The sequence below is a fragment of the Cucumis sativus genome, chromosome 3 (genome assembly GCF_000004075.3).
Source record: "Cucumis sativus cultivar 9930 chromosome 3, Cucumber_9930_V3, whole genome shotgun sequence".
NCBI lineage: Eukaryota > Viridiplantae > Streptophyta > Magnoliopsida > Cucurbitales > Cucurbitaceae > Cucumis > Cucumis sativus.
The window spans coordinates 2,808,047-2,822,842 of NC_026657.2; the positions used below are offsets into that span (position 1 = coordinate 2,808,047).

The 14,796-nt window shown below is 34.3% G+C and overlaps 3 protein-coding genes across 4 annotated transcripts; 1 reads left to right on the top strand and 2 right to left on the bottom strand.

Annotated features, from left to right (window-relative positions):
* The first annotated feature begins 1,446 nt into the window (after positions 1 to 1,446).
* LOC101206074 (protein TPX2) lies at positions 1,447 to 6,624 on the top strand. 2 transcript variants are annotated; one of them, XM_004147910.3, is made up of 17 exons: positions 1,448 to 1,817; positions 2,212 to 2,355; positions 2,459 to 2,548; positions 2,772 to 2,925; positions 3,282 to 3,387; positions 3,865 to 3,915; positions 4,271 to 4,368; positions 4,467 to 4,542; positions 4,640 to 4,702; positions 4,856 to 4,971; positions 5,070 to 5,148; positions 5,225 to 5,290; positions 5,376 to 5,435; positions 5,545 to 5,622; positions 5,752 to 5,796; positions 6,044 to 6,147; positions 6,238 to 6,624. In XM_004147910.3, exons 1-17 carry the CDS (start codon positions 1,649 to 1,651, stop codon positions 6,254 to 6,256), a joined length of 1,518 nt encoding a protein of 505 aa, XP_004147958.1. In that variant the 5' UTR covers positions 1,448 to 1,648; the 3' UTR covers positions 6,257 to 6,624. The 2 variants fall into 2 exon arrangements, with proteins under 2 accessions (XP_011650432.1, XP_004147958.1); XM_011652130.2 differs by lacking the exon at positions 6,238 to 6,624 and having other exon boundaries at positions 1,447 to 1,817; positions 5,789 to 5,796.
* Positions 6,359 to 10,502, bottom strand: LOC101212660 (guard cell S-type anion channel SLAC1). Its single transcript, XM_004147937.3, has 4 exons — positions 9,882 to 10,502; positions 9,025 to 9,486; positions 7,926 to 8,269; positions 6,359 to 7,111 (listed from the first exon to the last, which is right to left on the bottom strand). Exons 1-4 carry the CDS (start codon positions 10,425 to 10,427, stop codon positions 6,766 to 6,768), a joined length of 1,698 nt encoding a protein of 565 aa, XP_004147985.1. The 5' UTR covers positions 10,428 to 10,502; the 3' UTR covers positions 6,359 to 6,765.
* A 2,694-nt stretch (positions 10,503 to 13,196) lies between these two features.
* Positions 13,197 to 14,769, bottom strand: LOC101206315 (probable sugar phosphate/phosphate translocator At1g12500). Its single transcript, XM_004147911.3, has one exon. The coding sequence runs from the start codon at positions 14,646 to 14,648 to the stop codon at positions 13,572 to 13,574; it is 1,077 nt and encodes a 358-aa protein (XP_004147959.1). The 5' UTR covers positions 14,649 to 14,769; the 3' UTR covers positions 13,197 to 13,571.
* Between the last annotated feature and the right edge of the window lie 27 nt (positions 14,770 to 14,796).

Below are 14,796 nucleotides of genomic sequence, written 5' to 3' on the forward strand. Positions count from 1 at the left end.
TTATTTTAAAAAAATTAACTTAGAATTCAAATTCCAAACTAAGAAATAGAAGTCTTTCAATAATCCAAATTACGAAAAATATTTGTAACAAATCCAAATTACGAAAAAGACAAATATGGAAATGACAAGTAAGAAATAGTGAAAAAGAAAAAGAAGCAAAATATAAATAAATCCAAAGGACCAAATAAAAGAGGTTGAAGCAAATTAAAAAAGGAAAAAGAAGTTTCAATGGCCTTTACATTATTAATATATTTTTTTTAAAAATTAATTTCAAAACTTAACGTCTCACATGCAAAAACAACCAAAGACTGACAAATAAAATAAAAATAAAAAGGAATTGAATTACCGAAACTACCCTTTTGGTCCAACGTTCCATTTCCATATTCATTTGAATTTTCCCTTCCCGGGCCCCACTCACAAAATCCCCCCTCAGCCCTTCCCTTATAAAACGGCTAAAAACCGTTGGTGGCGTTCTTGTAAATAACTCCAACTTACAAGCCCAAATTGCCGATGGAGCCGAAATCTTGCTCAGTCTTCCACATCAAAGAATATCGCCCGCCGCCCGAAATCAGAAGAAAAGCTCGAACCCCCACGTTTGTGTTCCCTCACTTTCAACCCTAACTTATCCCAAATCACCCCTTTGCCCTTCCCTATATTTGAATTTCGAATCTCTCTCCACCTCATTTTCCATAACGTTTAGGGGTATTATCGGAATAAGTTTTTTAATCTTTTTTATTTCTTCTTCTTGTATACAATTCAAATTTTTGTTATTTTGGATCGCAAACTCCCATGAACGTTATGTAAAAGAAAATTGGAAATTAATATAAAAACAATTTAACATATAGTTTGATTTTTTTTCTCTTTTGTCTTTTTTAAGTTTCATTGCTTGTTGATGTGTATTTATATATATAAAAAAAGCTATGTTGAAATGGAAAATTTTATAGAAAATAATACATTAATTTTTTGAATTTGATGCTAATGTATGCTTGATTTAGTAATATTGGTATGATCTTACCCTATAGAGGTTGTAAATTCAATTTTATACCGTGCAGTTGTTGAACTAGATTAGAGGTCGACAAGTTGTGAGTAGAGATGTTCAAATATATTTAGCTCTAACTCAATGATGTGGCCTCCAACTACATTCATTTTTTTTAGTATGGAGAATAGGTAAGAGAAAATAATAAAGAGAATTTAAGAATTTAAATTAAAAAAAGAGGTTAAAAGATGAAGGTGTAAAATAAATAATGAACTAAAGAAAAAGGTAAAATAGGATTGTTTCTTTTTGTTAAGCCTTTTAGGAGAAGTTATATACATATATTCCACATTTAGGAGTTTGTCCCCATCGGGTTATTTTTCAAAAAAGAGAAAAAGTTTTTCCTTTTCTTTTTTTCCATTTGATTAATATAAATATTTTAATTTTGTTTTTGTGGGGCAAATAAATATTAAATTGATTCGATATTCTATAGATTTTCGGTACAGTGAAAAACCCACGCTCCTCCTCCTCCTCCTCCTCTTCCTTCTTCTACAGATCGATTCTTCGATTTCTGAACTTAGGGCTTTATTGGCGAGTTTTCCCATACACATTGCTGCTGCTTGTTTCTTCTTTTACGAACAAGAAGGCGATCGCCATTTCATTCACAGTGAAGAAATGGATGAGGAAATGGAGGTTGAGCCGGTTGTTTTTGAGGCTTATGAAGTTGACATTGAGTATGAGTTTGATGCGGCTAGGTATTTTGATTTCACTCGTGAGGAGAGTTTTTATGAGGCTTCTCAAGCTGAGCTTTGGTTCCAGTCTGCTGGAAGTTACCCTCCTTCTCGTGAGTGTTGTGTGTGTGTGTGTGTGTGTGTGTGTGTTTTTTTTTTTTTTTTTGGATTTTACTTGACTTTTTATTTTTGTTTTCTGACTTGCTTATCGTTTTCTGGAGGATTTTATTATCATAGGGATTTTTCTGACTAATCTGTTTATTAAGATTTTTCGTTTTTTGAATCTTAATGATGTTTCGTTTTGGTTGTTTTAGCTGTTGAGTTTGTTTCTTTGGTTTTTATGGAGTGAGGAGTGTTTTAAGGGGACTGGGATTTGTGATTTTCTTGAAATGTTTGTCACGAGTGTGTCAACGAACTGGAATTCATGATTTTCTTGAAATAATGTGCGTCATTTTCACTGGGTTCGTTTCATTTCTTTGAATTTTCTTTTTGTTTCTTTTTTGTCAGCGTTTGTAGCGAAACTGTTTTTGAGGGAAGAGTGCCTTTTCGCTATTGGAAATGCATCTAAAAAATCTGAGGACCAGAATAACACAGTTGATTCCCTTAACGGTGGCCTCCAAGAAGGTGGATCAGTACGCGAGAATGAAAGAGGTATGTTTTTGGTTTAAGGACGTTGTGTCTTCTGTTCATCTCTGCTTTGATACGCTATTCTGGTTGTTGGTTGATAATAACAAATTACGAGATTATCACGTAGATTGCCAAGGAGCAAATAGAGGAATCTTCACCAACTTGCGGGATAGAGACGTACAAAAAATTCACAATCAACAGCTTCAATTTACATCAGGTGGTCTGTCTTTTTCTGAAGAAGTAACTAGTGAATGTAGAACGTGAAATTGAAATCTTTGATTAGCTGCATTTTGCTTCTGTCAAAACATATAATTTTCATCAAATATGAATAAATTTTACAGTTGGGGTTGGGGTGAGGGGACTATATGGATATATGTATTGAAGACTTTTTCCCCCCCTTTTTAATATGTTTCTTTTCTCTCTTTATTTCTGTTTTCCAGGATCTACATCACACAATCATCTATCTTTGAACAAACCAAAAGTCAAACCCCCATCTTATGTCAAACCATCTAAACCCCGGGGGACTACTCTGATGAAACCAACAGCAAGCCACTTGGCGAGACAAAATTTCCCTACTCATTATACTGATACCAAGTGAGTACTAGTGATGGTCTCTTCATTTCATTTTCTTGTTTGTATAGGCCAAACCTTCTTCTATTATTGCTCTTTATTATTCTATGTTTTTCTTTACATAAGTTCACCAATCTTTTTGTATTGCACATACTATCAGGAAAACTACTTTAACTTGTTTGCAGATTCTTCTAATGCATACAATTGTCACAATGGCCTCTGAGTTTGGCTAGAGTGGTCCTTCGTCCTTATTTATGTTTTTATATAAATATTTATTTTCTGAAAAGTCTATTTGGTTATTGAGGCTAGCAATGATTCTGTTAAAAAAAGATTTCAAACAGTAAATGACTTGTGCGTATTCATTCTTCTACTAATTTTAGGTTGCAGAGAGTACTTGTTAAGAACAATGAGACAAGTGTCTGTAGCTCTGGAATCGAAAGTCAAGCTATCAAGAAGCAGAAGTTGGATGGAGGTCACTCACGTAAGGTATAATTTCATCAATTTGTCTCAATAACTCTCTCCATACATCATCAGTATTTTTATTTCTACTAAGTTTAATCACTGTTTTAAAAGGCATCTTTAGATCTAGGCTCATGAAAGTGCACCTTTGGATGTTGTCGGATGGCAATTGAGATAATCTCACTCAAATGGTTAAATTGTGCATCTCTTTATCACCATGGGTTTTTTCGCCCTTCTTTTCCTTTTTTGTTATAGAAACTGTAAGATACAAACAATTATTTGGCCTAGAATATTTTGTACGTAAGACAGTTCTTTTGTAGATAACTTATTTCATTATGATCTGTACATGCATTGTTGATGAGTTTATCTCACCCTTCAATGTCATGCATTGTGCATGCTTCAGTGTGCAGTTAGTTAAGTACTTCGGCAATCGTGGAGTCTTTCGAAAAATTCTGCTATGCACTCAAAACTTTGTATGAGTTCTAATTTTTATCTTGCATACAGGTGAACGAAATAAAGCAACAGACTAGTTTTGTCCACAAGCTTCCCAAACAGGTGTGCTTTTATTGTTACTGTTATTATTATTATTATTATCTATCAGCTCTATCTCCTTGGATAAAGTTCGTTTATGAAAAGATGAAGTCCATGACATCTTTCAAATGACCGAGTAGTGTGAGCATGCTCTTAGAGATAAATGCAAGTGTGTATCTCTAAATTTTGGCATCGTAGACTGTATATTCTGTAGGTTTTCCATACTATTGTTTGTGTTATCCAGCCTTTTGTTTTTTCTTTGCCTGCACTATTCTCAATTCAAATTTGAGGCGCTTCAACTGATTCGGGATTCTAATTATTGAACAAGAAATCTTAGTTCAGTCTACGCAACTATGTGAGTATCTTGATGTATTGGCAGGATGGAGTTGCTGAAAGAACTACTTTGAATGCCAAACAGAAGATTACAATTCCTAGGCAGCCTGACCTTGAAACAGCCCATAGGGCACATAGAATAAGGTTTGAAATTGATACTGATTTAGTTTACTTTAGTTGGAAAAATGTAGGTCCCAGATTATTTATAGGGCTTACAGTTACTTAAATTGCTTTGATGGCAGACTGAAAAGTAGGATGGAAGAAGATTATGAGATACCAACCACTCGAAGATTTAGAGCCCGCCCGTTAAACAGAAAAGTTGGTACTTGTATCTGATAATATTATCCGATGGTATAATATTTCATTGCTGTTTCATGTTTTCTGATTGACGATGCATGCCCTTCTCATATCGCAGATTTTAGAGGCTCCCTCACTTCCGCTTCCGAAGAAAAGCACTCCCAAATTGCCCGAGTTTCAAGTAAGACATTTTCTGTCTTGTTCAATGAGGATATTTATAAGAAGTGTCCTTGAAGAAGAATAAAAAAAGCAGCAATAAAATGTAGAGTGAGATGAGACAAGCTTTTATACTATTCCTCATGTTGTCTTTTGTGTTTGTTGCCATGCTTCTTAGGAATTTCATTTGAGAACGTTGGAGAGGGCCATGCAAAATACTTCGGCTGTTTCGTCTTCAGCCTTTCATCACGATTATTCTGACATTACAGTCACTAGAAATTTGGAGTCCAGAAGGTATTAAAATGAAAAAAGAATCTTGTACTGCTCCCAGTAAAATACGAATACTGACATTCTTTTGTCACAATACTGATCGGTTGTATTTGTCTGTCTAGATCAAATGCGATTGATGATCAAAAGAATGATGAGTATCATGTAATGCAAAATTTCAAGGCATGCCCTCTTAATAGGAAGGTAAATAAATAATTTATTGATGCTTTGGCGTGATAATGCTGAACAATTAGGCTTATTTATGGCGTGACTGGTGCAGATATTTTCAAGTAAAGGTGAAATGGGTGTTTTTAGAAATAGCAAGCAGGAAACCACAATACCAATGGTAAGCTTTTATTTTTGCCCATATTTTCTTAATGCACATTCTTATCTTTCCTATTCCTAAATCTCTAAGATGACATCATATTCAGGAATTTAAATTCCATAACGAGAAGAGAATTCTCCAACCACCAACAGAACTTTTCAACAAGGTAGATATAGGTTAAATTTGTTGTTGTTTTTATTAATTAATAATTGATTAGTTATAATTCTGTCTCATTAGTTTTATGACTAGTGTGATTGTTTTAATATTCTTATTAGCTTTCGCTGACATCTCAACTCCATTCAAATAATGGACCCTTGACAAAAGTTCCTTCCCGTCCATCCATACCTTTGAAGGTATTAATTCATTTTCATAATTTCTTAGTTTCCTGGATTCACTTAGAATTTTCTTACATTCATCTTTCTTTAGAAATTAAAATTTTTCTAACGTCTAAAATTATTTATTCTCGATCTTTTTGGGATAAGAGCTCAAAGGAAAATAATTCGGTGTTATTTCAACCAGAACATAAGGTAAATATTGTACCTTCTTTTGGAAAAGATCTTTCCTCGTTCAATTTCATTTTAATGCCCTACACTTTAAACATCATAACCTTGTGGGTTTCTTATATTATGGGCTCATAAGATTCTGCCTTATATTATGGGCTCATAAGATTCTGCCTTATATTATGGGCTCATAAGATTCTGCCTTCACTGGTAGAAGCAAGGTTTTATTTTATTTTTTTGAACTTTTGTCTTATGCATTAGCATTCTACTGCAGATAACTCAATTGGTGAAAGAAACACCTGCAATTGCAGCAAAGCAGATTTATATGGGAAATAACGGATGCATATCTGATTCCTGCAACAATCAGTTGACCGTGAGGTATGCCATATAGATATTCGTGAATGTGATAATATTGCAAATCATCTTACCACTTGAAATAAGCTAAAGATAAATCTCTTAACCATACAGGAATCCAGGAATTCGCTAAGCACATTCAAAATTCCGAGAGAATGGTTTCTTTCTACTGGGGCATCTGATTTTTGGTTTCAGCAATTAAATAGAAACCATTACATGATGTTGATAACAACAGTACAGAAAAGGTTGTCGAGCTATTTTTTCTTCATAGAAATCAATTGAAGTCCATAATAGTACAGGAAAAGTTGTCAAACAGTTGTTTCTCTAGATTTATCTAACCCCCAACTCCTTATGTTCCCCCAACTTGTATCCAAATCCAAATAAAAGTATGCAAGTTTTCTGAATATGTATAGCCCTCATCCCCCCCTTCTTTGTACCCCTCGTAAATGTATTGTTTGCAACTTGAAAAAATATAGATACACAGCTTCATCTTCACAGTTACACTCGTGTTTAAAACTTGCTAGAATCAATCTTCGAATCATTAAACCAGTCGTGGAAACACTGGTGTATACATTTATATATATTGATGAACTGGCTGAGGCATATTTGTGTAGGGAGGAGGAAGAGTTTCAAAATGGCTCATTATGATGTTTGTTGTGCATCAAAATCATCTTTATTGTTGTTATGTTTGGTAAGAGCTTGCTTTGTCCAGCGTTTAAGGTCATAAGCCTTTTTGAATGGTCTTCTGTCCTTGATAAGTCTCTTCTTTGTGATAGCAATGGCCAGGTCATTGGGGAACAGTGTCTTCCAAAAAAAAGCATGAAGAAGAGTGGAGACAAAGAGAAGAGACACCATAGTAGAGGACATGAAAGAAAGGGTAAGTGCTAAACCTTTACTTACAACTGTAGGGACATGCTCTGCATACTTTATGGTTGCTACTGAAGCTGTTGTCATTGGAAATGTGTAAGACCACCAAGCTACTGAAAATCTGCAAAGGATAAAATTCACATGTTTTCAGGTATATTAATAATTATTATTAATCGATTTGATTGGTTTCTCTTGAAATGTAAAATTTTATTCAATCTTTGTTCAAATTTTCAATCAGTAGTAGTGATGGGGTGGTTGTGTTGGTGTGATCCAAGGCAGTTTCTTGGGTTTGATGGAATGAAATGGTGGTTTCAGAATGGGGCATAATACAAAAAGTAGATTCTATGGTTGCCCACTTGTTTTCTCTTTTTAATAAATAAAAAGTTGGTTAAATCATTATTTATGAAAAGCAATGATTAAGTGCAATTTCTTATGCATCTAAGTTTTTAAAATCTGTCACATGACAATTTTTTTTATTGATGTGTTTAAATTACACAGAGATAGACTAAATTTAGATTACATTTCAATTTTCTTTTTTGGTATTTAATAGGGGTCTCTCCTAACCTTTTTAAAAACTTGTAAGATCAATTTTGTAACAAAGTCCAAAGACTAAATGGGAAAACAAAAAAATTTAATTAGATTCTATAAATGACTTTTTTAAAGAACGGTAAAAGTTCTATTATTATTTAACGTTCAAATAACATAACTTAATTTCTATATAAATTTGAAGCGTTTGTAAAAGAATAATTGTATTCTTAAAGCAAATATAAAGGCTGGAGAGTAATTTTTACAATCCAACTGTTATTTGTCACATCAAACTCAATCTAATGAACATGTCACATCAACCAACAACAGCAATCATACCATTAAGAAAAAGATGAGCTTTAAGCATCTTTAAAAAGGAAAAAGAAAAGAAAGAAACAATAAGTTCTGACCTGAATCCAGTGAAGAAGTTGATCCTAACAACAAGAGAAATGTAGAGAAACAAAGCAATGAAGAAGCAAGTTCTTGATAAGCCATCAAAGTCATCATAAATGGTCTGCCAAGCAATGCTGGCTGCAGAAGGGGCAGCTATGAACATTGAGTAAACAGGATGCAGTTCCTTTGGCAATGCCTCACTCGTCGGCAGCCTTTGATAAAGTGTCACAAACACTACTAAATAATGTGCAAACCCAACTGACCATAAGAACTTTGCTGCCTCCAACCATCCACATTTCGCTGCTAGTATAGCCCCTACGAAGTTCCCGACCACCGACAAGTGCGACGACGGGTTCACCACCTACCGTATGATTCAATGATTAAACTTTATTACAGGTTTTTAAACTTCAAGCTTTTGGATTTGGTAGTAATAATTTTAGTAGGATCCCGAAGCATTCATTTTTCATTTGAATTAGTATTGATAGCCATTTCTTTGTTAAGTCGGGTGATTTTACAAGTAACTTAGTGGTTATCCTTATTGGTTTTTAAGTTTATTTCAATATGATGCCTTCAAACTTTCAAATTGTTTATCTACTTTTATTTTTAAGGGAAGTTGGTTATTATATTTGGGTATTTTCTGGATGAGGGCATATGTTATTTTATTTGAGTTATAATAATTTATTTTTCGAATGCAAATTATTATGAGTTATAATAATTAGGAATTTCAACTCCAAGACCCTTCCACATTGGGAACTCAAAATTCTTCGAAAATTTTTAAATATTATGATAGTACAAATTTTTTTGTATTAGTATTATTTAAAAATGACATAAAATTAATTAATAATAAAGTAATACATAATTCAATAACGTATCAAGTTGTGAGGGAGAGTAATTATGGTAATACTAGAAATTTTTCCAAACCCCTATATGAAAACAAAAAACTAACTTTCTTCTTGCATTTTTCTTTTTAACTAAATTATGATGTAGATAGGGTAGCCATGCAAAGTGAATAAGTTTTTTTTCCCTTATTTTGAGATGATATAGGATCTCTGAATCAATATTAGATAAGCATAACATATAGCTTTTGAGTTTAGTGGTAGTTTAATTGAAACGCACCTTACAAAGGCGACGTTTTCCACCGGATAGCCATTGACCGTAAATCTTAAGCTCGAGCAAGAAGTATGGGCCCATGAAGGCACACCAAACAGCAGGGTGAAGCGGCCCGGACACAAACCGGGGCGGGACGCTGATGGCAAGGAACATGCAGACGACCCAAGGAGCAAAGAAGAAGTTAACACGAACAGGGTGGAAATACTCTCTTCTAACAGCTTCAAAGTAGAAGATGCATTTGAGAACGTAAGCAAATGTAACTGAGCAAAGGGCAGCTGTGGCCAAGAGCCAAATGGCAAGATTGATGAATGGGGAAATGTGAAGGAACTCCGTGGCGGGGCTCGTTGAGAGAGCCCGCCACAACACAGCCTGGCTGCTGAGACCGAGGCAGATACCATAGCATCCGATCGGGAATCGGAGAAGGAATGGCCATTTTTCGTCTTTAGGGAGTAGAATGTCTTCGTAGTCCTACATGAAAAATCATACTTCGTCAAAAGTTTAAGCATATGTTACTACATTATTTCACCATTCAATCGAAAGCTTAATTAGCAATAACTAATTACAACAAAACTTCCATTTGTCAGGACTACAATTATGTGAATAGAACACATACTAATTATCATTTAGTTTAACTACTATTTGACATCATTGATTGAGATAGAGTTGAGTTGAATTGGTAACTTTAATAGATTGGATTAAAAATCATTTGATGACTATTAAAATATCATTTTAGTTATCTATTTTTATTTTTATTTAATTTTAGTTTGTACTTTCAATGTACAAACAAAAAAAAAAAACCTAGATTTCAAAAATAGTTATAGCAATATTTGATTGATATATACATAAACACATGAATTATATACCTTGACTTGATCAAGTTCAGGTCCTCTAAGAGCAGCAAAATATCTTCCAACAGGAACACTTTTATTCTCAGATTCATCCCTTCCTTCACTACTTTGATCCATTTGATGATCTTTCTTCAATGGCAATAGAGAGTTTTGCTTACTAAGAGTTGATTTTGTTCTAAACATACTAAAATCACCTTTCTTCCCTTCAATTATTGTTGAATCAAACCCTCCAAAACTTCTTCCACTCCTGGGAAGAGCCATTCTCTCAATTCCCTTCCCTTTTGAAACCCTATTCAAACCCGTTTCCAGCGACATCTGTCGTCCAAAACTCCCCGTCGATCGCGGTGGCGGTGGCGGTGGTGGCCGTAGCCGATTACTGTTGTTGTGTTTCTTCAACCGCTTCTCAACCCCATCAGCTGATGTCATTGTTGGCCGAGCGTTGTGTTGTTGTTGTTCTTCTTCTTCCTTCTCTTCCTCGTCCTCTTCTAGAACTACTTCGTGAATGTCAACGAAATTAGGGTTTGCATGAGAAATGGAAAACGGGGTTTGTTTTTTGTCCATTACTTTCCTCTCTCTCTATGTTGGTTAGGTTGTTTTGAAATTTGAAATTGTTTGAATGGAGGAGATGTTGTATTATATATATTGGTTTTGATATGAGTAATTTAGATTTCATATGTTCACATGAGGTTCTTGATCTTATTGTTCACGAGATTTTGATAAAAGTAAAGGTTTCTTTAGTAGGTGAAGGATTGATATGTTAAATGAAATTGAGACCAATAGTATATATACTTTGGGTGAAGGGATATATATATCTCGTGGGATGACACTAAGTAACACTTTGTGGCCATTATTTTATGGCTCTTACCAACGTCGGTTACTTTCAAAATTCAAATTGAGTTTTTGTTTAAAGGTTAGTTGGGAAAGTCTTAACACAGAATTGCATGTATACGTACCAAAATCAACTCAAATACGGTAATATTTATTTATAAGGTGTAATATATATTTTAATAATCTTAAAAAATCAAATTATTTTTTAAAAAGATAACCCGAATCCAATCCAACCAAAAAAGAGATTCAACTTCAATCTAATTCTTGCAATTTAAGTTTGGTAGTTTGGATGGTTCGTATTCTCGAGTTATTTGAACACTTTTACCGTAACATACCTATTATATATAATAATAATAATAATAACAAAAAAGAAAGAAAGAAAGAAATAATAAAGAAAGAAAGAAAAGACAGAAAAAAGCACAATTAATTAAAACTCACAGGTTGAATATGGAAACCATAGAAAAAGAAAGTATCTTTTTTAAAAAGTATCAAAGTAGGATTCATATTGATTAATGCATTCATTTGTCTATTTGGAAAGACGAAAGGTTATGGTTTCAAATGATTAATACTAATATTTAATTTATAATTAATCTCCACCACTATTTTAATTTTTACGTTCGAGGATAAAAGGATCATAACTCAAATAATAACTGACATGTATGGAAGGTTGTTCGAAGCAAAATTAAATTCATCCATGGACGTAAACCCAAAGACATCCCAAGAATTTTTACGAGAGTTTATATGTTCCAAAGCAAAAATTCAAACCATCGATCTCCAAAATCGGTCAATCGAGCTTGTTTCATTTTATCGAAAAGAAAACAATTGACCAACACTTTGCGACTTTGAGTGTCACACGAACGCTTATATAATAGATATTAGATGTACCTCAAGCAGGGTAAGCAATATTTTAAGTGATTCGGTGAACTAAACATATTCCGTGTATTATCTAATTCTTTTACCTCTTTTTGTGATGAATCTAAAACTTTGAGTAATTGTCATGAATCTAAAGATAAATACATAATTTCATTTGTTCATAATACACCTATCCACCCGTTTTTCGAGAAATTTTGAAATAGTTAAAATAAAAAGTTAATATTTTAATTTAGAAATAAGATAAAAGAAGTGAATTGTATTGGTATGTTTTTATTCTACAAGAGACATACTATTTTGATACACAGAAAAATACGTGGACGTAAAGGATTGGTCAATCTTTATCAAAGTCTCAATTTGTTCATTATTGTTTTAAAGAGAAACAAATAAACCCACATGGCCAAGTTTTCTTTTTTTCTTGATGTAGACAATCCACTATTCACCAAATCAAATATATCAATTTGTTGGATAAATTTTACTCATTTTAATTCTATATTTGTTCAATAAATCAAAGCAAAATGTTGATTGATAATCTATTTTAGCCAATCCTGCTTCAAACTTTTGAATTTAATATTTGTTGTTGCAATCTCATCTACCCAACAATTCCTTGATTTAAAGTGTAGTTAAACTTTTAACCACAGTAAAAATGAGTGAATATGTAATTTACTTCAAGTATACTTTTTACTTGTTCATTCTTTTCTAGAGAAGCTAATGACTAATCCAAACTCAAAGCAACAAGGTTAGTTCATGGTGTAATTCATTTGTTGAAAGGTGAATTTTGGGTTAGGTTTTGAATCATTTTCACCTAAAGAATACAACACTTGATGAGAAGGAAATTTAGCCTTAACAATCTTTTGAAAATGAACTGCAGAGTTTGAAGTTCAAAGCCTTTGATAATGAACTTCTTGATTCCTGAAAGACATCTCATAATCTCAACCAACCAACCAAAAATGATAAACAAAAGTTTCTCTAAGATTAAGCCAAATGGTGTCTAATTGGCTGGTTTCTCTAACGGGCTTCCAGAGGAGAGGAATGGTAGATTCGTAGCTCATGAAAAGCACAAATGGAGATGAAAAGAGCATAAATGTAAGTAATAAGATTATGAGCGTTTCTACACAATAAAAGAGCAAGAACTCATTGATCAGAAGCAGTGGGCAATTCTAAAGAATAATCGCTTTTCATTGGAGGAAAACAATAGATTAGGGGTTTTATTAGGTACAAACACATCAAATTTTGTTGAAAAAGTAAGGATTTTCTCCCCATGAAACAAGGAAAGAAATAAAAAAAAGGTGAAAAATCATAGCATGTGATAATAAAGTAGACAGCCAGAACACAGATGGGCATTTGAAGCAATAGCAACAAAAAAGTCATTCAAATATAAGACAAAGGAATAAATTGACAAATGAACAAAGAACAGTAGATTATACATATATATATATGGACTAGCTTATCCGCACGTTACTAATCTCATGGGATGGGACAACCTGAGAACAGTCGATTACATTGATATTGACTTTGAAAACTAAGCAAGTTCAACTCTGTATAATCCTTTTCATGTAACCCTCCTGTTTTATCAACCATTACAATTTACATACATCAGTAAAAAAATGTTCAATTGAAAGTAATGTAGTCTAAGAAGAGAGAAATTTTTAACAAAATGGAGGTAGGGAGAAGATATTATTTCCCTCCCCACAGAATCAAATTGAACGTTTATATATTTGAATCATCTTCGTGTTTCTCAATATGCAGCAGAAGTATACAAGCTACAAGAGGGCCCCAAAAGGAGAGGGAATTCACTCTTAGTGGTGGCCACTCCAATCGAGAAGAATTCAAAGAAGAAAAGAAGAGATCATTAAACTTCCCTATTCTCCATGAATCCTATACATTCCATTCTCTACTTGAAAAGATTTAGCCAAAAAAGCAATAAATCAAAGAAAAATGGACGCACCCTTATTTCCGTAGAGCTCAGACCAGATCAATCCATGCATAAATTCATATCTTTTAACTTCAATGGGTTGTCACTTTGGACCTCTTTTTGGCCTCACTGTAAAGCACTACACCCATGATAGTCACAGCAAATCCAGCCATACCCATCACTGTAACAGGGTTCCTGAAGATCAAAACAGAAACAACAGCCGCTACGGCAGCCTTTGCATTTCCAAGAACCTGCAATGTGAGGGCACTGGTGTGCTTGGTCACCAAGAAATTGGTCAAATTCACCAAATAAGCCACCGTAGCATTGCCAAGCAACAAGAACACAATAAACGAATTCCCTCGAGCTTTTTCGACAGTAATTGCAGCTACATTCCCTTCAATATATAGACTAAAAGGAAGCAAAATCATAGCAGCCATTGGAGCCATGTACAACAACAAATTCATAGAGTGAAGTTTCTCAGCTTCTGAGGTTAACAAAATCCCTTGAACCACAGATTTCAATGCCCGCCCAGCAGTAGAGCCAACACAAACCAAAAACCCAAAGAAATGAAACAATGGCTCACTATTACTAGCCAAAACAATCCCGAAAACCACAGGCAAAAGCGCAAGATAAACCTCAGCAGACTCCTTCTTACAAGTAATCAAAAAAGCAAAAATGGCAGTGAAAAACGGGGTGGTAGCACCAATAGCTTGGTTAAACGAAACGGGAAGGTAACGAAGAGATGTATTCCCACAAACAACGGAGAAACAGAAAATGGCGCTAAGAGCAAAGATTTTAAAAAACTGTTTACGAGAAAGAATGTGTTGCAACGGAACAATCTCAAGAAAATTAATCGCAATATAACTATAAGCCGCACAAGCCAGCATATGAAGCATTGTGAGAAAGATCGGGTACCGATAGCCATAGAAGCTTAAAAGGTATTTGTTGAGAAGAAGAACACCAATGTTGGATAAGTACCATGAGAGTATAATTACCACCGTCAATAAATTGGGCGATAGATGTGATCCGATCGGGAAACCTGCGGCACTGTTTCGAACGTCGCTAGGAGGCGTCATTGGAATGTCGAGGGCCTGGTCGGCGGCGGCCGTGGAGGAGTCCAGGCGAGGGTTGCTCATACGACGAGTAGTCCATGTCTGAGCCTCCACCATGGCCACAAAAATGGAAAGAGAAAGAGGAAGCTAAGGCTTTCTCTCCTCTAGAGAGCTTTGAGATTATAGAGATAGAGAGAGAAAGAGAGATCGGATCTGAAGGAAGAAGACGAGAGGTTGAGGAAAACAGATTGATAAACGAAGAACG